The sequence below is a fragment of the Coregonus clupeaformis genome, chromosome 37, assembly GCF_020615455.1.
Source record: "Coregonus clupeaformis isolate EN_2021a chromosome 37, ASM2061545v1, whole genome shotgun sequence".
Classification (NCBI taxonomy): domain Eukaryota; kingdom Metazoa; phylum Chordata; class Actinopteri; order Salmoniformes; family Salmonidae; genus Coregonus; species Coregonus clupeaformis.
The window spans coordinates 1,218,987-1,240,000 of NC_059228.1; the positions used below are offsets into that span (position 1 = coordinate 1,218,987).

At 45.1% G+C, this 21,014-nt stretch overlaps 2 protein-coding genes across 2 annotated transcripts in view; one reads left to right on the forward strand and one right to left on the reverse strand.

Annotated features, from left to right (window-relative positions):
* Window positions 1-1,235: 1,235 nt before the first annotated feature.
* Window positions 1,236-11,736, forward strand: LOC121553378 (eukaryotic translation initiation factor 3, subunit 6 interacting protein). Its single transcript, XM_041866441.2, has 15 exons — window positions 1,236-1,373; window positions 2,049-2,091; window positions 2,355-2,565; window positions 2,652-2,731; window positions 3,309-3,370; window positions 3,557-3,626; window positions 3,735-3,808; window positions 4,005-4,176; window positions 4,500-4,654; window positions 4,915-5,085; window positions 6,316-6,449; window positions 6,805-6,978; window positions 7,283-7,472; window positions 10,944-11,024; window positions 11,258-11,736. The coding sequence occupies exons 1-15, from the start codon at window positions 1,344-1,346 to the stop codon at window positions 11,336-11,338; spliced, it is 1,728 nt and encodes a 575-aa protein (XP_041722375.1). The 5' UTR covers window positions 1,236-1,343; the 3' UTR covers window positions 11,339-11,736.
* A 539-nt stretch (window positions 11,737-12,275) lies between these two features.
* Window positions 12,276-21,014, reverse strand: part of cdh23 (cadherin-related 23) — a 190,860-nt gene continuing 182,121 nt past the window's right edge. The window contains exons 37-47 of the mRNA XM_045211457.1: window positions 20,732-20,861; window positions 18,895-19,158; window positions 18,586-18,747; window positions 17,311-17,567; window positions 17,124-17,221; window positions 16,659-16,859; window positions 16,334-16,374; window positions 16,166-16,226; window positions 15,797-15,926; window positions 15,149-15,268; window positions 12,276-14,486 (exon numbers count right to left, since the gene is read on the reverse strand). Coding sequence (XP_045067392.1) covers window positions 14,157-14,486; window positions 15,149-15,268; window positions 15,797-15,926; window positions 16,166-16,226; window positions 16,334-16,374; window positions 16,659-16,859; window positions 17,124-17,221; window positions 17,311-17,567; window positions 18,586-18,747; window positions 18,895-19,158; window positions 20,732-20,861 — 1,794 coding nt within the window. The 3' untranslated portion in view covers window positions 12,276-14,156. The remainder of the gene's footprint in view (window positions 14,487-15,148; window positions 15,269-15,796; window positions 15,927-16,165; window positions 16,227-16,333; window positions 16,375-16,658; window positions 16,860-17,123; window positions 17,222-17,310; window positions 17,568-18,585; window positions 18,748-18,894; window positions 19,159-20,731; window positions 20,862-21,014) is intronic.

Here is a 21,014-nt window from a genome sequence, read left to right on the forward strand (position 1 = left end):
CGTAAACAATACTTACCTACAATAATTACCTACGGAAACCTACAATAACTACCTAAATAACTACCTAAATAAACTACCTACAATACCTAACTACAACTACCTACCTACGATCTAAATACATGGTTTAAGCTTTACTCAACACCATATAAGAAGCCAAGCTTACCTCCTGCTAGAGAAAACACAACCTCTCCCGACCACAGCTCTCACATCACAACACCATTCTACACCATTCATCTGGCTGTATATACAGCGGAGCTGATGCCATACTGTTGGCCTTGCAGTGGGTGGAGGAAGTCAAGCCAGACAGAGTAGTTATTTGCTCTGATTCATGTGCAGTGATGATGAGTCTGCAGTCCTTTAGCTCACGTAGCAGACAAGACCTTCTTTATGAGGTACTACAAACCCATTGCAGGATTAGACAGATGGTTACACAGATAAGATTTACTTGGGTCCCAGCCCATGTGGGGGTGGAGGGGAACGAGGCAGTTAATGTACTGGCTAAACAAGCACTTAGTAGTGGGGATGTTGATGTTGTAGTTTCAATGAGCAAGGCAGAGGCAAAAAGCCTGATATGGACTGTGATGGTGCAGAGAAGGCAGGAGCAGTGGAATAGAGATACTACTGCCTCTGTAGCTCAGCTGGTAGAGCACGGCGCTTGTAACGCCAAGGTAGTGGGTTTGATCCCTGGGACCACCCATACACAAAAAAAATTGATGCACGCATGACTGTAAGCGTCTGCTAAATGGCATATTATTAAGATCAGGCATTTATTTCAAGTACAGAGGAAAGTCGGGGAGGGGAGGAGGCTATTTTTACAAGATTAAGGGTGGACACAGCCGGTTGAACAAGACTTTAAATGTGATAGGAAAGCATCCAACAGGAAAGTGATTATTGCCAGGAAACAGAGACCGTGGAGCATGTACTGCTACAGTGTGGGCAGTATCAGAGGGAACGAGAGAGGCTGAGATCTAGTATGAGGGAGAAGGGGATACAGGAAATTAGTTTAAAGAGTATATTGAGTAGAACTTAATTAGATATAGTCTCAAATATGTTATATTTTTTAAGAGGAACAGGGCTGGCAGGTAAGATTTAGCTTCTCCCTGTTTCTGGCCCACACTCCAGTACAGTAGGTGGCAGTAATGCACCATAACGTTGGCTGCCAACCGCGGATAAACCCCACCTAAGAAGAAGATACCGGATAGCACTGACCGTCTACTATTTGCTCATGCTCTAAATCAATTTCCGGTTCCTTTCCTCCAGCGCCAACTGCTGCGTGGTTTTGTTAAGCACACACACTTGTATTTAGCAGCTGTTTTGTACGAGATTTAACATATCCTAACATCATGTCGTACCCAACCGAAGAAACCGAAGAAGTACGTAGCTAGCTAAGTACCTATTTTATTTTCAACAGTTTATCTAGGGATCATAGTGTTGTCCAACACGGGAACGTAACGCTAGGTAACGTTAGCGACATAACGTTAGCTAGCTAAATTAGCTAGCTAGGCAGTTGATTTTATGCTGTTTTGTTCGGATACTCACATCACTTTTGCCTTTCGTGTGCGAAGTAGTGTTTGTTGTGAATTAACTTTACATAACCAACTAGCTATCCAGTTGGCGAAAACCGAACCAGAATCTGGGTTTACAGGAGACGTCTTCTGACCTACTAACGTTACAAACCCAGATTATGGTTAAGCGAAAACCACCTATTTTACCTTGGCGGCTAAAGAAGTACCGTTAGTTAACGTTAGCTAGCGCATAATGGTGAAGTTATGCTTTTTTGTCTGCTTGGCTTCTGAGTGATTATGATATCAGAAAATATTTGCTGTTATCACAAATTCAGTAGCTTGCAGAAGAATAATAGCAGAAACGTTTCCCCATCATTAGTTATTTAGCTAACTGTAGCTAGATAACATTATCTGTTTTAGATAGACACCGGCTTCACCAACTAGGATTTGGACTGTTGTTGATGACAGATCGCTAGCTAAAGAGGAAGGCCTCAATATATGTCATGTTGACCATCATTTACATCCTTCTCAATCTCTCCACAGTATGACCCTTATTCCTACACAAATGACGATTATCTCCATACTGGTGAGTGTGTAGTTTCATCTAGATATTTGAGTGGATAAACTTGATACTTAAATGGCAGGCATGTGTTTGGTGTGCAATCACTATATTCCCTCCCTCCCTTTGTCACAGTTGTACCACAAAGTAGACACCATAAAAATATAATCACGTCAATGATTCTATTTCTATGGTAGACACTTACTGCACACTATCCCACCATTACCACTTCAGTGCAACACTATTCCTCAAGAACGGCAGTACCTCACCCATCCTCAATCTTCTTACAGGTGACCCTAAAGCCGACCTGGCCTACGAGCGCCAGTACGAGCAGCAGACCTACCACGTCATCCCCGAGGTGATCAAAAACTTCCTGCAGTACTTCCACAAGACCATCTCGGACCTCATCGACCAGAAGGTGTACGAGCTGCAGGCCAACCGTGTGTCGAGTGAGAGCATCGAGCAGAAGATTTATGAAATTCAAGATGTCTACGAGAACAGGTATCCCCCACACACACACTCTTTTCTGTAGTTATATCTTAACATTAAAACATGTTTTCATCTTACACATTCTCCTCTCTCCTCAGCTGGAACAAACTGACTGACCGCTTCTTCAAGACGTCTCCCTGGCCAGAGGCTGAGGCCATCGCTTCCCTCGTCGGAAACGGTGAGTGTGTCAGTGTACTGCTGTTTCTCCTCCAGTTTGGGCACAAGCCTGTTCAGATGATATTGGTAGTAGTAGTAAAATAACATTATTATCCCTCCGGGGTGAATTGGTTTTTCAGCAGAATCATATCCAAAAACAACAAAAGACATCACACAAGAAGTAGGACACAATATACGCAACATAACATGTACCACACATTGATTGCACATAGTTGCTAGAGTGAGAGTGAGAAATGTGCAAGGTATTATAGCGTAAATTGCTAGGTAGTGTGGAGTGCAGTAGTAACATATGTTTCAAAAAAGTTATTGCAGCAGGAGTGAATGAATGACTTTCTTTATTTGTTGTTTTGCAACGGTGGGCAGAGAAACGTGGACCTAATGGTAGGAGTTTAAACTGTAAACAGGATATCTAGTGTCCTTTAGGGGGTTCTCTGCTTTTTCAGAGCCCTTTGCTTATAGAGTGGCAACCATGTGGTTCACAAACTAGTTTGCCTCCTCTGTTCTTGTTGTTGCTCTTCTCCATTTTAAAATGATGAAGTGGGAAGAAAGCAGATAATCTTGTGTCGTTAATAATTCAGATGCTGTGTTCCTGATCCTGTATAAGGAGTTGTACTACAGACACATCTACGCCAAAGTCAGCGTGAGTATCTATCCATCCTGCCACAGAACCATTGTTTAATCCCGATCAGCTTTAAAATGGAAATCTGACATCACCTGTCCTGGATGGATTCAAGCCAATGGAGGCATAATGCACAGGCAATAATAATGTCACTGCTTAGTGGAGTTTTTACTTAAATAATGCTATTTTGTATTATTTTACCATCAGGGAGGACCTACTCTCGACCAAAGATTTGAGTCTTACTACAATTACTGCAACCTCTTCAACTACATTCTAAGTAAGTCTGAGTACTAAAGATCTGTTGCCTTAATATATTTTCATATATATGTTGCCTTTGGACTTTTTCTATGTCTCACTAATCAGGTATATATTGTGTTGTATACAGATGCAGATGGACCTGCACCCCTGGAGCTGCCCAACCAGTGGCTCTGGGACATTATTGATGAGTTCATTTATCAGGTAAATGAACATAGTTTGATATGTCGCTTGTGTATTTTTGTTTTTCAGCTTCAAAATGTAATTTTCTGACCATTTCTTCATCATACTATATGGCATTCATTTGGTAGCCCCTCTGTCTTCAAGGTGCTAAGGCACATGGACTTGTGACTACATTAAAATAAGAAGTAAACAAGTTCCCTCTTGTTCCCCTAACCAGTTCCAGTCGTTCAGCCAGTATCGCTGCAAGACAGCCAAGAAGTCTGAGGAGGAGATCGAGTTCCTTAGGAACAACCCCAAGATCTGGAACGTCCACAGTGTTCTGAACGTGCTCCACTCGCTGGTGGACAAAAGCAACATCAACCGCCAGCTGGAGGTCTATACCAGTGGAGGTAAAGAAAGAAGATACAGCTGTAGATGCATTGGATCTGTGTTGATATGTTGCATATCGTTATAACGATATATAATTTGTAGTAATATATTATGACATATCATTGCAACAATATGTCATTTGTAGTGAAATATTGTTAAAACGATATATAATTTGTATCAATATATTGTTAAAAAATCATTACAACAATATATCTTTAATACAGACAGCGCATTATCCTACACCACAGATTACCCTCAAATTCTTGTCAGTGATCAACACTGAATGGTTGAGGAAGTCCATGGTTCGTGTGCGACAGCTCTAACGGGTTGCGCGTTGTTGCAGGCGATCCAGAGAGTGTGGCTGGGGAGTATGGCCGTCACTCCCTGTATAAGATGCTGGGATACTTCAGCCTGGTGGGGCTGCTGAGGCTGCACTCTCTGTTGGGGGACTACTACCAGGCCATCAAAGTTCTGGAGAACATCGAGCTCAACAAGAAGGTACACTTGCCAATGTGTAGTAAGACTGTCTGTGTATATACAGTACAGCTGAAGACTTGTATCTATCTCTATATCTATCCCCAAATGCCCGCTCTGATATTTACAGACCTACAAATTAAGGAGAGTGCATTTGAACTGTTGAGACCCCTCTTATCTATATTTGTACTCCATATAACACTCATTCCATATTTATCTCCAATTTATTCCTTATTTTTTGTAACCCAGTCACCTTTCTTTACTTTCTTTAATCTCTCTTACAGAGTATGTACTCTCGTGTGCCCGAGTGCCAGATCACCACCTACTACTATGTGGGCTTTGCCTACCTGATGATGAGGAGGTACCAGGACGCCATCCGTGTGTTCGCCAACATCCTCCTCTACATCCAGAGGACCAGGAACATGTTCCAGAGGTCCACCTACAAATATGAGATGGTCAGTGGCCAGTGTTTCCCCTATATGCATTTAGTAGCAGCGCAACGCTGCTGTTAAATCGTGGCCGTCGAATCCCAAAAAACAATGTAATCATTAGAAATACAAAAATAAATCGTATCGGTAACCGTTTCCAGTGTAAACTTAAACGACTAAAACCAGATATGCTAAAAGTGGGCAAAGCTGTCATCAAGGCAAAGGGTGGCTACTTTGAAGAATCACAAATATAAAAATATATTTTGATTTGTTTAACACTTTTTTGGTTACTACATGATTCCATATGTGTTATTTCATAGTTTTGATGTCTTCACTATTATTCTACAATGTAGAAAATAGTAAAAATAAAGAAAAACCCTTGAATGAGTAGGTGTGTACAAACTTTTGACTGGTATGTATATGTATTCATTTTTATAATCTTTGAGAACCAACAATCACCAAATTAAAAGTTAGACAGTCAGGGGGAATTTACAATTCCAAAAACAATGAATTTAGCAGTATAGATTTTATGTTTGAGCAAAATAACACATTAGCCATGGCAAAATGCATAGAATTGCAGGAAATTGACTTTAAAACTGCAACATTTTCTCTCAGCTGCATGGCAAAATGTGTAGAATTGCAGGAAATTGGCTTAAAAATGCAATAATTTCTCTACACTGCCAAGATGGGGTTCTGTAAAATGTTTACTGAAATTCAGGCGCGCCGACGGGCCGACCGCGCCCCCTGCAACGCCCACCACCTAAGCCCCTTTTTTATCCAGAAAAAAACCTGTAATTGGCCTACAGCGAACACCATAGGCCACTGTAGACACAGAAATCAATAGCTATTTTAATATGAACATTTTATGGGATGCATTTGATCCATTGCTTTTACTGGTAGGTCACTAATAGGCTGAAATAGCCTCAGTAGCCTACTTGGCCACTGTCTAAAACTGCAACTTGAAGCGAACACAGCCTCAGTGTTCAATGTAAACGCATGCAGGAAGTTGCACAGAATGCTCACAATGTTCAATTTCCGCTCACAAGAGTTAAAATTTGCTCAGTGCCCCAAACATTTTGGGGGAACATTGGTCAGTGGGCCTAACCTGTAATAACTATGGATAGCTAGATTACTAATTGTTATGATTGACATCTCCCTCTCAGAGCTGGGTCATGATCATAAGGGCACATCATGGAAAAGTAGTCAAATGAACACGACCCTGGTGATCGGTTGAGTCACTTCTTCCTGCTCCTCCAGATCAACAAGCAGAACGAGCAGATGCACGGGCTGCTGGCCATCGCCCTGACCATGTACCCCATGCGCATCGACGAGAGCATCCACACCCAGCTCAGGGAGAAGTACGGAGACAAAATGCTTCGCATGCAGAAGGGGTGAGCAAGAGAGAAAGACGCTGGGGACAGAGACCGTTATAGGCCCAATCTCAAATCAACCCCTAGACCCTACTTGGAGATCTGACAGGATTTGATTGTTCTAAGCCAGTGGTTCCCAACCATTGTGCTGCGGCACACTGGTGTGCCTTGAGGAACTCTCAGGTGTGCGGCGAAAGTTGGGAACCACAGGTCTAAGCAATATGGTGAAACTTCCACCTGGCTTATCAGAGGGCAAGGTAGAGCTATAACCATATTGCTTACACCTGTAAGGGTCTAGGGTTTGATTTTGAATTTGGCCATAGTTAGTGTTTGAGACCTGACTGACATGACTGTGCGTCCGTCCCCCACCCACCAGAGACCTGCAGGTGTTTGAGGAGCTCTTCAGCTTCGCCTGTCCCAAGTTCCTGTCCCCGGTGGTGCCCAACTACGACAACGTGCATCCCAACTACCACAAGGAGCCCTTCCAGCAGCAGCTCAAGGTGTTCGCCGAGGAGGTGCAGCAACAGGCCCAGCTCTCCACCATCCGCAGGTAATGCGCTATCTTTGTGAGAGTCGGATGAGCTGCTACACTCATATCTCTGTTAGGGGCCATGATGTTGATTAGGGTTGACTTTAGTAGGGTACACTGTAGCAACAAAAAAAAAGTGTCTTATTGGACGATTAGCTTTAATGTCCCCAAAGGGAATTTGTATTGGAAATTCAAGTTCAGCACCTCCCTGTTTCTAAATGTTTCTCCCTACTGAACACGACCCAGCTCTCTAGCATTGCTCTCTAACATGCTTCCTTGGTTCCCTCCCTCTAAACTCTCCCTGCTCCATCTCTCTCCGGTCCAGTTTCCTGAAGCTCTACACCACCATGCCCGTGGCCAAGCTGGCAGGCTTCCTTGACATGACAGAGCAGGAGTTCCGCATCCAGCTGCTGGTCTTCAAACACAAGATGAAGAATCTGGTGTGGACCAGCGGCATCTCTGCCTTGGACGGAGAGTTCCAGTCCGCCTCTGAGGTCGACTTCTACATCGACAAGGTGTGTGTGTGAGAGACGTGTCGTCAATAACCTAACAGCGCCGGAGAAGATGGCTGCCGTTTTACAGCCCTCTAACCAATTGTACTATTATGTGTGTTTTTCCGCGTTATTTGTAATTTATTTTGTACATAATGTTTCTGCCATCGTCTCTTATAACCAAAGAGAGCTTCTGGATATCAGGACAGCGATTACTCACCTCGCATTGGACGAAGAATTTTTCTTCAACGAGGCGTTCGCGAAGGATATCCTACAGACACCCTACAAGGCCCAGATCCCCGTCATTCGCGTGAGGAAGAGACGGAGATATCGTGGACGCAGATCCGGGTGCCTTGTAAGGATCCGACGGCGGCGAGTAAACTGCCTCTCCCATCAATCCTATTAGCCAATGTTCAATCTTTTGAGAATAAAATTGACGATTTAAGATTACGGTTATCCTACCAACGGGACATTAAAAACTGTAATATCTTATGTTTCACGGAGTCGTGGCTGAACGACAACAATGATAACATTCAGCTAGCAGGCTATACGCTACATCGACAGGACAGAACGGCAGACTCCGGTAAGACAAGGGCGGCGGTCTGTGTATATTTGTAAACAACAGCTGGTGCACAAAATCAAATACTAAGGAAGTCTCGAGGTTTTGCTCGCCTGAGGTAGAGTATCTCATGATAAGCTGTAGACCACACTATTTACCAAGAGAGTTTTCATCTATATTTTTCATAGCTGTCTATTTACCACCACAAACCAATGCTGGCATTAAGATTGCACTGAATGAGTTGTACAAGGCCATTAATCAACAGGAAAACGCTCATCCAGATGCAGCGCTCCTAGTAGCCGGGGACTTTAATGCAGGGAAACTTAAATCCGTTCTACCTAATTTCTACCAGCATGTTAAATGTGCAACCAGAGGGAAAAAAACTCTAGACCACCTTTACTCCACACACAGAGATGCATACAAAGCTCTCCCTCGCCCTCCATTTGGCAAATCTGACCATAACTCTATCCTCCTGATTCCTGCTTATAAGCAAAAACTGAAGCAGGAAGCACCAGTGATTCGGTTAATAAAAAAGTGGTCAGATGACGCAGATGCTAAGCTACAGGACTGTTTTGCTAGCACAGACTGGAACATGTTCCGGGATTCTTCAGACAGCATTGAGGAGTACACCACATCAGTCACTGGCTTCATCAATAAGTGCATCGATGATGTCGTCCCCACAGTGACCGTACGTACATACCCCCAACCAGAAGCCATGGATTACAGGAAACATCCGCACTGAGCTAAAGGGTAGAGCTGCCGCTTTCAAGGGACGGGACTCTAACCCGGACGCTTATAAGAAATCCCGCTATGACCTCCGATGAACCATCAAACAGGCAAAGAGTCAATACAGGTCTAAGATTGAATCATACTACACTGGCTCTGGCGCTCGTCGGATGTGGCAGGGCTTGAAAACTATTACAGACTACAAAGGGAAGCACAGCCGCGAGCTGCCCAGTGACACAAGCCTACCAGACGAGCTAAACCACTTCTATGCTCGCTTCGAGGCAAGCAACACTGAAGCATGCATGAGAGCACCAGCTGTTCCGGACGACTATGTGATCACGCTCTCCGTAGCCGATGTGAGTAAGACTTTTAAGCAGGTCAACATTCACAAGGCCGCAGGGCCAGACGGATTACCAGGACGTGTACTCCGAGCATGTGCTGACCAACTGGCAAGTGTCTTCACTGACATTTTCAACATGTCCCTGACTGAGTCTGTAATACCAACATGTTTCAAGCAGACCACCATAGTCCCCGTGCCCAAGAACTCTAAGATAACCTGCCTAAATGACTACCGACCCGTAGCACTGACGTCTGTAGCCATGAAGTGCTTTGAAAGACTGGTCATGGCTCACATCAACAGCATAATCCCAGAAACCCTAGACCCACTCCAATTTGCATACCGCCCCAACAGATCCACAGATGATGCAATCTCTATCGCACTCCACACTGCCCTTTCCCACCTGGACAAGAGGAACACCTACGTGAGAATGCTATTCATTGACTACAGCTCAGCATTCAACACCATAGTGCCCTCTAAGCTCATCACTAAGCTAAGGATCCTGGGACTAAACACCTCCCTCTGCAACTGGATCCTGGACTTCCTGACGGGCCGCCCCCAGGTGGTAAGGGTAGGTAACAACACATCTGCCACACTGATCCTCAACACGGGGGCCCCTCAGGGGGTGCGTGCTCAGTCCCCTCCTGTACTCTCTGTTCACCCATGACTGCATGGCCAGGCACGACTCCAACACCATCATTAAGTTTGCCGACGACACAACAGTGGTAGGCCTGATCACCCGACAACGATGAGACAGCCTATGGGAGGAGGTCAGAGATCTGGCCGTGTGGTGCCAGGACAACAACCTCTCCCTCAACGTGACCAAGACAAAGGAGATGATTGTGGACTACAGGAAAAAAAAGAGGACTGAGCACGCCCCCATTCTCATCGACGGGGCTGTAGTGGAACAGGTTGAGAGCTTCAAGTTCCTTGGTGTCCACATCACCAACGAACTATCATGGTCCAAACACACCAAGACAGTCGTGAAGAGGGCACGACAAAGCCTATTCCCCCTCAGGAGACTAAAAAGATTTGGCATGGGTCCTCAGATCCTCAAAAAATTCTACAGCTGCACCATCAAGAGCATCCTGACTGGTTGCATCACCGCCTGGTATGGCAACTGCTTGGCCTCTGACCGCAAGGCACTACAGAGGGTAGTGCGTACGGCCCAGTACATCACTGGGTCAAAGCTCCCTGCCATCCAGGACCTCTATACCAGGCGGTGTCAGAGGAAGGCCCTCAAAATTGTCAAAGACTCCAGCCACCCTAGTCATAGACTGTTCTCTCTGCTACCGCACGGCAAGCGGTACCGGAGTGCCAAGTCTAGGTCCAAAAGACTTCTCAACAGCTTCTACCCCCAAGCCATAAGACTCCTGAACAGCTAATCATGGCTACCCGGACTATTTGCACTGCCCCCCCACCCCATCCTTTTTACGCTGCTGCTACTCTGTTAAGTAAGTATTTATGCATAGTCACTTTAACTCTACCCACATGTACATATTACCTCAACTACCTCAACTAGCCGGTACCCCCCTGTATATATAGCCTCCCTACTGTCACTTTATTTTACTGTATATATAGCCTCCCTACTGTCACTTTATTTTACTTCTGCTCTTTTTTTTCAACACTTTTTTTGTTGTTGTTTTATTCTTACTTTTTTGTTTAAAATAAATGCACTGTTGGTTAAGGGCTGTAAGTAAGCATTTCACTGTAATGTCTGCACCTGTTGTATTCGGCGCATGTGACCAATAAAATTTGATTTGATTTGATTTACAGAGACTACTCGCGTCATTTTAGATACTGTTTAATGTAGTAACTATTGAATTAACTCTTTAGAAATAATGTAGTGAAGTAACCTGTTATGTGCCTGCAGGATATGATCCACATCGCAGACACCAAGGTAGCCCGCCGCTATGGAGACTTCTTCATCAGACAGATCCACAAGTTTGAGGAGGTGAGAAATGCTACATTTTCAAAAGACTTTACAGCAGTATTTTCATGTAGCAACAGTCTTTGTTTACCTTTGTCGTAGTATTTCTGTTACATTGCAGACATTTGCTTCTGTATTTTTTTATTTTTTATAAACCTTCCCTATCAGAGAATAGAAAACTTAAAGGCTCCTTTATGCTATTAGATTTGGTTTAACTTAAGATACGTTTCTACTTCTGTGTGTTATTCGCCATGCAGTTGAACAGAACGCTGAAGAAGATGGCTATGAGTGGAGCCAGCACCACTGCCGCCACCACCACAACCACCCGGGCCACATGAGTCAGAACTCTGACTTACAACCTCTACATGTGGCCTACCTGGCTCTATCTATTCCATGGCTCTCTTGGATCCACCAAGAGAACAATCAATAATGCTTTTTTTGAAAACAAAAGATGAAGTGGTGTTTTGTTGGGGTGCACATGGAGTCATCGTGCAAATATCTATTATCAAACAGGTTGTACTGGGATTATAGTACTTTTTGCAAATAGTACTGTAGTTAAATCAGAACCACTAGATGGCAACATTTAGCTACCATGTCCAACGTATACATTACTCTTTACCGTAAAAGCACCATCAGTTATAGGACTTCAGAGTTTTGTATTATAATGTATGTTATTAGGTGAACTACTGATATTAGATAACAAATGTCAACTATAAAATGTCATCCAATATCATGAGCTGTGTATTGAGAAATTGTCAGCCTTCATGTATTTACAGACACTAAATGATTCTGCCGCTCTGTCGTTCGCTACATACTTTAGTTTGAGACTGCCATCATTGAAGTCGTTTGTGGTGACGAGGGGCCTTGTACAAAACAAAGTAATCAGCGATTGGATCATCACTAACCAATCAGAGGATCAAAGCCAATGACGAATTTTCAACCCGCCGCTTTACCCACGTGTTCTGGCTCTGGCCCAACCCATCGGTTTCTGGACCAATCAGATGGCCCTGAATGTGTTTGCATTCGGTGAAGGGTCAGGGAAGTACTCAGATCCAGACTTGTGGAGAAGAAACTAACGTCTGTGGGTGTGGCGTAGAGTTTGGCCGGAGCAAGGAGTCTGGGTAGTCAGGTCAACTTCATCAAGATAGTCAGTGACCGCTCAATCAGTAGACACATCAGCATAGTGTGTAGTTTTACAGTAGAATTAGTTACCAGCTCCTCCTCAGTGTCCTGCCTCTGTGCTTCAATAAATAGTGAGAGGAATTGGCTACACACTCCTATCAACCCACTGACCCCGGGGCGGAGGCAGTTGCATATTTATTTTTTTATCACAGATCATCCACCAACAATATTTCTCAACACGTTTCTCAGGGCTGGTGAGAATAAAGACAAATTAAAACGTTCAAAACTGGAGTATAAAAATAAATCATGCTAAACACTCAGGTTGGGAAACAGTTGCTACACAAAAGGAAAACAGACAAATGTCTCCAAAGTACAATGTAGTACACATATTCCAAACATCCATTTTGGCTTTACCCATTTTGGTAAAGCAGCATTTTTTTCTTCCAAAATATTTTCTCGAAGGGCCATATTTTTTTAGTTTATTTTTTTACCATGAACTCTGGTGGCAGTGTCAAGTATTTTTTGTGGGGCAGCATGCCCTCTTATGTTACCCACAAATTTTCATTTTTTTTTTATATACTCCCACCCTTACCCCTCCTAGCAATCCAAGGGCTGAAGAATCGGGGTATAGTGCGATTGAAATTTAAAGGCATTGTTTCAGCATTCTCGGAGACTGCATTCACGGTAAACACTACATATATCGGCTCAATCGGAAATTACCTTTATATTTCAATCTTGCTATACCACAGATCTTCAGTGCTACGGATTGACTAGCCCGAATATGAGGCATTGTTCCACTCTTACTCAGTCCCAATTATTATTTTCATTGTCATATTGCTCATGTAACTTGAGAAGTGAAGAACTGTATTGAATGCGCTCGCTGTGGCTGTCTATAAGTGTTCTCTTTTTATTATGGGTTCATCCAGTCCTAGAGCTGCTCTGCTGGGCCACTAGCCTGGCATGCGAAACGGATTTCACTGTTACAGTGGCGAGCTCAGCGTTCAGTCTGGTTTAACCAGGCTACTGGCCCACTATAGCAGAGTGGGTTTATTTATTAACCCCCTGCATACTGAAATGGTCTCTTGTGCGAATATCCAGACAAAGCCTCCTCTTCAGAACGTTCTTCATCTGTGCTCCTCAATGATGACATCATTACACATAGAAGTCCTTCTGTAGTCAAATATCATGACCTATGTCTGTTGGTGTCCAGTTAGGTCTCTAAATTCAGGATACCCAAGATTCCCCATTCATTGGGAGACAGAACAGAAGTCCTCTCAACTCAAATAATGTCCTTATCGATCTTCCCTTCCTCACCCAATCAGTGCTCATCCCTTACCTCTTTTACAGTAAATATTTTTTTTTTACATGACATAGAAATGTAACTATTTTCTACAGTCCATTTGGTGGCCGTTCGCTGGTCTGTGGCTTTTTTTGTGTGTGGGAGTGTGTGCAACCTAGGACGTAACTCCAGAAGGACACTGTGTACTTCTGTCTGACAGTGTGGTGGGACAGTCACATGACAAGGTCTAGGCTGTTATTGGACAGATCTGTCCTTATAAAAACCAGTCTTGGCCTCTCTCCACCTTGATCTTAGAATGACTGTAGGAGACCAAATGGTGTCCTGCAAGAGATGTCCCAGACAAGCCGGCCATAGTGTCCTCTTTATCACCATGTTTAATCTTAGTAGTCTTTCAATTTGGTCTGCAATTCTATGTTCCAGGTCTTCGATTGACACGTAGGCCTTTGCATTTGGTCCACCATCAGACATTAAATCAAATTAAAATCCATCTTTGAAAGGATCCCTCACACATGCCATCCATGGCTCACAAAGATCTTCACTGGCATTTGAAGTTCCCGGACTGCACACACTCCACCTCCTCCAACCCCTGGCCCTCTACCCACTTTCCCCAATCTCCCATGGCTGTATCCTGGTCAGTGTCTGACCTTCAGTTTTTGAGGGGAGGAGGCAGGGGGACAGCAGTAGGACACTCCACTCAGTCGTGGCTCTTCTCAGACCAGCGAGGCCTCGGCTAGTCATAACTCTGTGATCTCCAGCTGACTCTCGGTCAGCGTATCGGTATCCTTGTTGCGGTGCAGCGGTGTGGACTTGGCAGACTCGGTACGGGTGTTGCGCTCGGCGTACAGCCCGCCGTTGGTGACGTTCAGCGCCTCTGTGGAGCGTGCCAGGGCCCGCTGGTCATCCTCGGGCAGGCTGTTGAGGTCAGAGGTTAGGAGTGTGCCCGTGCTGCTGTGGACACCGTCGGGCCCCCTCATCTCAACGGGGAGCTTGTGTTTGAAGTGCAGCGTGCCCCAGCTGTCACCCATGCGCTCATCCTCGTCATCATCCAGGTCACTCTGGATCAGCTGGGAGAGGAATGAAGGGACATTAATGGATTTGGGGATAGGAGAAACATTTACCAAAGCAGTTGGCACCAATTGTCTCATCGAAAGTAAATAACATTGACATTCAGATGCAATATTGTGAAAAGGAGTGCAGCAGTCAGAAATGTGCCTGAAAGGAATTCTGAGGAGAAAAACAGCAGGTAGTTAGCACTAGCAGTGAGTTGCAACATCCTATCGAGCAGTAGCATGGGCTGGCAGTGGCCTACAGGAGTTATGCAAGCAGAGTGAGAGGCAGTGAGAAGGGGAAGCGCCAGTGGAGGAAACAGAGTAGTGAGAGCGCACCCTCCATTAGCGGGGAACAGTACAGCACACAGCAGCAGGATTGGACCTGTTTTTTCTCATGTTCCACCTCTGTGACTGACGATTGGTCGCATTGGCTGGTCGACATGGTAACCACTCTGGCTGCAAATAGCTTTTTGAGCCTCGGGTAGTTGTCCAGAACCCCACTGAGCAGTGAGCCCTGATAGGACAGCAGTTAGGGTAAGTCACAGTCAATCAAAATGTACCATCCCAATATGTTTTAGAAAGCTGCACAGAACCTAAAAACCAATGGTTTAATATTAGTCCCCAACAAGAATGTGTGGAGTCTGCCACCTGAGAGGACACCTGTGTGTGTTCCTCACCTTAATGGGCCCCTCCCTCATGATCTGGCCCAGCTTGGCGACGTTGTCGTACTCCTGGATGGCTGCCCTCAGGTAGCGCTCATCCCCAGGCTTGGCCTGGGGCTCGCGGCCAAACGTTCCCTGCAGGGTGTAATGCAAACACAGACACACACACTTTAGTTAAAGACTAACGCCTGGCTTCGAACATCACTGGGGATAGGAGAGACACAGAGATCCAGAGCTGACTTTGGTCGGGATTCAATCAAATGCGTACTGCACTACCGACAATGCACGCCATTTCCATGATGTTTGCAGAGATCGCATTCACGGTAAATGCTGCAGATGTCGGCTCAAGCATGAATGACCTTTTAAAGTCAAGTGCAGTGCGCTTGTCAACAGTGTGCCTTTGATTGAATCCCGGCCTGTGGGTCACTCGGAGGGCAAAGCCATGATGGCAAATTAGAGCTCATGTAAACCTGAGAGATTGTGGTTTCATCTTCCCTAGGGTGTTAGTAGCACAATACTGTAGCACAATCCTGTGTAGTGTGGTGTTCTGTGTGCTGTATAGTGGATATTCACAAGCCCCATGGTTGGGCACAGTACTTATTAACAAAGATAACTCGCTGTACTCATAGAAATACATGAACATACGTAGATAGCTGTACTCACGTGAGTGCGAGCAGGACTGTTCCACAGGTCAGTGATCTCACTGAGGTTCTCCGGCAGGTCGTCTTCGTGCTCTGCCTGGGCAGCTAGCTCCAGGTTCCGACAGAACGGGTCCAGCCAAACAGGGTTGGCCCTGAGTGTCAACAACACAGTCTTAGCTATAACCACACACAGCTAACACTTCACCAGTCTTAGATACTGTATACACAACTGTCAAACATTTAAGATCAGCACTACATGCATCTGTGAGCCTGCAAAAGGAATACGCCGCCACAGACATATCAACGACATGAGTGAAGTGCAACAAAGTAGGTTTTTAAACGTTTTAAAGATTTCTAAAATGCATTCACTCTGTAATCTAGATTGTCTCACCCCTCAAATGAGTATATATTGGTGTTGGGCATATCCAGGATGTCCATGAGACCTTGGTTCCCTGGAAGACAGACAGGTGAATTCTGAATCACACACACACAGTGCTAATAGTTTGCCACTTTCTGCTGTTAGGCTTGCAGGGACTGTCCACTCGGTGCTGTCTCTCACCTGTGGATCCTGCTACAATGGCTTTCAGCTTCCTCTTGTGTCTGTAGCACAGAAAAACACACAGACAGGTGAGACGATCAACATGTTGACATAGCCAAGTCAAATTAGTGTCTCCTATCATAGCCAGTGTGAAGTAACACCATTACAAATTCCATTGAAATAAAAAATAAAAAGTAATTGACAATTGAGATGAACTGAAAGAACAATCATTACTTTGATACATAAGAGCATATTGTAAAATGAAGTGGTTTAGTATGAGTATGATTATTGGATTGTATAAATTAAAGTGGATTGGTATGCTATGTTTGTCAACTACAGCTCTTACACTGTGCGATAGTACCAGTTCGTGAAGATAAACAACATGGCCGCCAAGAAGAGCAACACAGCTAGGATAATGATGGCCATCTGTAGCGTTGTGAGGTCATCAGGTGCTCTCCTGCTGACGGCAGGCTGGACGTCCAGGATGTTGTAATTCCTGAACAGGTTCCTCAGCTGTTCCTTGTTCTCATCAATCATCTGAATCACCCTGTCAATCACAAGGCCAGGGAAGGAGAGACAATGGGCTTAGCACAGAGAGGAGTAGACATATACAGCATGATTTTAGTGTAGTAACAATGTAATGACATAGAAATATAATTACTAGAAGGGACAAAGCCCCCTCAGACCACTGCAATTTGACCGGAAAGTTAATGGGTACACTAAATATGGGAATGGGGAATGTCCGTTCTAGTAATTATATTTCTATAGGTAATAACATGATAATAAACTATACTGCCAGGTAGCAACTGACTTTTCCACATCCAGGATGCGGTTGGTCTGCTTGTTGACCACGTGTATGAGCACGTCTGTCTGGGCAAAGTTCACTCTGCCTTTCTTGTCCACGTGGAACTGAGCAGAAACCGAGGAGGAGATGACAAAGGGGGTTAGTGGGACATACACATTTCATACGTAATTGTATACACCCATCCCCCACCTACCTGCACATCGTCCGTGTTGACTATGGCTCTGGTGATGTTGGATAGCAGGTTGATAAACTCTTCTTGGAACTGTCGTACCCGCTCGGGTACCTCGTTGATGATGATCTTCACCCGCTGGTCGTCCCGCAGGATGTAGATGCCCACCATGGCGATGTCACTGTGGCCCGCCAGGTCCCGTGCCAATACCTCCACCATGAAGTAGCCCGGGTCGTAGGCCGTGAACAGGTCAAAGGTACGGATGATCCCATCTATCTCTCCTAAGGGTTATCAACAGGTTCAACGCCAATTCCATTGTGATTCACAGTTATCAATGGGGTTGAGGCCCATTCCTTTTCAATTCAGTCAATTTACAGTAGTAAATTCATTATCTGAATTTAAATTAAATTGATCCCAACCGTTGTTATAAAGGACTAATAAATCAAATCAAATTTTATTGGCCACATGCGCCGAATACAACAGGTGCAGACATTACAGTGAAATGCTTACTTACAGCCCTTAACCAACAGTGCATTTATTTTTAATAAAAAAGTAAAATAAAACAACAACAAAAAAGAGTTGAGAAAAAAAGAGCTGAAGTAAAATAAAATAACAGTAGGGAGGCTACATATACAGGGGGGTATCGGTGCAGAGTCAATGTGCGGGGGCACCGGCTAGTTGAAGTAATATGTACATGTGGGTAGAGTTAAAGTGACTATGCATAAATAATTAACAGAGTAGCAGCGTAAAAAGATGGGGTGGGGGTGGGGGGGGCAGTGCAAATAGTCCGGGTAGCCATGATTAGCTGTTCAGGAGTCTTATGGCTTGGGGGTAGAAGCTGTTGAGAAGTCTTTTGGACCTAGACTTGGCACTCCGGTACCGCTTGCTGTGCGGTAGCAGAGAGAACAGTCTATGACTAGGGTGGCTGGAGTCTTTGACAATTTTGAGGGCCTTCCTCTGACACCGCCTGGTATAGAGGTCCTGGATGGCAGGAAGCTTGGCCCCAGTGATGTACTGGGCCGTAAGGAGACTTTTGAAGGGAGAGAGGGTTATCAACATGGTTGGGGCCAATTCCATTTAATTTCTGACAATATTTTTACCTTAATTGAAATGGAATTGATCCCAACCTTAGTTATCAATGAGCATAGTAGGGGCCAATTATATTTCAATTCAATGAATTGCCTCAATTGTGAATTGAAATGGAATTGATCCCGACATTGGTTATCAAGGATTAACAAGGGATACTACACAAACACAGAGGAGATAATAGTCATGCTAGGCAAGTAGGCAGTGACTGACCTATGGTGAAGACGTTTCCTATGTCCTCAGAGTCATTGGACTGGAGTTGAATGTAGCGGATGGACAGGACATGGTACAGCACCAGGCTGTTGTTCCCTACGTCGTTGTCTATGGCCTGTACCCGGATCAGATCTGAACCCACCTTGGCATCAGCAGCCACACCTAAAAAGAGAAAGAGAGGGGGAAGGGGGGGGGAACACAAAGAGAGAGAATGAGAGAGAGAGAGTTAACTGGTTAGTGAGAGCAGCACAATATAATCAATTCACACACATAAACACACAAACCCCCACCCCAGTTTATGTACAGTACCTGCAGTGTACTCCAGCTTGGTGAAGCGTGGTGGCTGGTCGTTGATGTCCTCCAGGTAGATTCTGATCTCCTGCAGAGTGGGGTCATGGCTGGGGTCAAGGGCGCTACCCCGGGCTGACCTCTGATCCCTGGGAGGGACCCAATTCCTGTGGCTGGATGCCTTGACGATGATGGAGTACACTGAGATGTCCTCACGGTCCAGATCCTTCTTCACCTTCAGTATGCCCTCTGGGTTCAGGCCAAAGTTCCCCTCAGTATCTCCCCCTAAAGTGCAGGGGTGGAAATCAGTGTTACATCCATTCATAGAAGGGACAGCAACAGGCAGCAACCAAAAAGGTATTTCATTGTTCATTGCATTGTCCGGTATCAAATCAAATCAAATGTTATTTGTCACATGAGCCGAATACAACAGAATACAACCTTACAGTGAAATGCTTACTTACAAGCCCTTAACCAACAACGCAGTTTTCAGAAAAATAAGTGTTAAGGAAAAAACAGATGGGTAAAAAAATAAAAATAATAATTAAAGAGCAGGATTAAAATAACAGTAGCGAGGATATATACAGAGGATACCGGTACCGAGTCAATGTGCGGGAGCACAGGTTATTCGAGGTAATAGAGGTAATATGTACATGTAGGTAGAGTTAAAGTGACTATGCATAGATAATAACAGAGAGTACCAGCAGCATAAAAGGGGTGGACAATGCAAATAGTCCAGGTAGCCATTTGATTAGCTGTTCAGGAGTCTTATGGCTTGGGGGTAAAAGCTGTTAAGAAGCCTTTTGGACCTAGACTTGGCGCTCCGGTACCGCTTGCCGTGCGGTAGCTGAGAGAACAGTCTATGACTAGGGTGGCTGGAATCTTTGACAATGTTTAGGGCCTTCCTCTGATACTGCCTGGTATAGAGGTCCTGGATGGCAGGAAGCTTGGCCCCAGTGTTGTACTGGGCCATACGCACTACCCTCTGTAGTGCCTTCCGGTTGGAAGCCGAGCAGTTGCCGTACCAGGCAGTGATGCAACCAGTCAGGATGCTCTCGATGGTGCAGCTGTATAACTTTTTGAAGATCTGAGGACCCATGCCAAATCTTTTCAGTCTCCTGAGGGGGAATAGGCTTTGTCGTGCCCTCTTCACAACTGTCTTGGTGTGTTTGGACCATGATAGTTTGTTGGTGATGTGGACACCAAGGAACTTGAAGCTCTCAACTTGATATTGATATTGTATACATTTACATTTTAGGCATTTAGCATTTAACTTGCTCCACTACAGCCCCGTCGATGAGAATGGGGGCATGCTCGGTCCTCCTTTTCCTGTAGTCCACAATCATCTCCTTTGTCTTGATCACGTTGAGGGAGAGCTTGTTATCCTGGCACCACATGGGCCAGATCTCTGACCTCCTCCCTATAGGCTGTCTCGTCGTTGTCGGTGATCAGGCCTACCACTGTTGTGTCATCGGCAAACTTAATGATGGTGTTGGAGTCATGCCTGGCCATGCAGTCATGGGTGAACAGGGAGTACAGGAGGGGACTGAGCACGCACCCCTGAGGGGTCCCCGTGTTGAGGATCAGTGTGGCAGATGTGTTGTTACCTACCCTTACCACCTGGGGGCGGCCCGTCAGGAAGTCCAGGATCCAGTTGCAGAGGGAGGTGTTTAGTCCCAGGGTCATTAGCTTAGTGATGAGCTTTGAGGGCACTATGGTGTTACGCTGAGCTGTAGTCAATGAACAGCATTCTCACGTATGGCTGAATCAGTGTGTGTGTGTGCTTGTGTGCCTGTATGTGTGTGTGTCTGTGTGTGTCTATGTGTGTCTGTGGTGTTGTGTTGTCCTCTCGACAGACCTGCTATGAAGTAGTAGACTACAGCGTTCGAGCCTTCGTCTGCGTCCACAGCTCCTGTCACATTACCAACTACTGTCCCTGGAGTAGAGTGCTCTGCCACAGACAGAGTCTGGTACGGCAGGCTGCCTTGCTGAGAGTGAGCCAGACAGACAGACAGGCACGCACACACACACACACACACACACACACACACACACACACACACACACACACACACACACACACACAGATACATGAGCCAGACGTAAGACAAAATCGTCACACATGAAACAGACACATTACC

What these genes read in the sequence shown, in the direction of transcription:
- LOC121553378 (XM_041866441.2), top strand. Translation starts at nt 1,344, where the DNA reads ATGTCGTACCCAACCGAAGAAACCGAAGAA. An exon ending in ATGCTTCGCATGCAGAAGGG is followed by an intron (nt 6,450 to 6,804) that starts GTGAGCAAGAGA and finishes CCCACCCACCAG; the next exon opens with AGACCTGCAGGTGTTTGAGG. An exon ending in AGATCCACAAGTTTGAGGAG is followed by an intron (nt 11,025 to 11,257) that starts GTGAGAAATGCT and finishes TTCGCCATGCAG; the next exon opens with TTGAACAGAACGCTGAAGAA.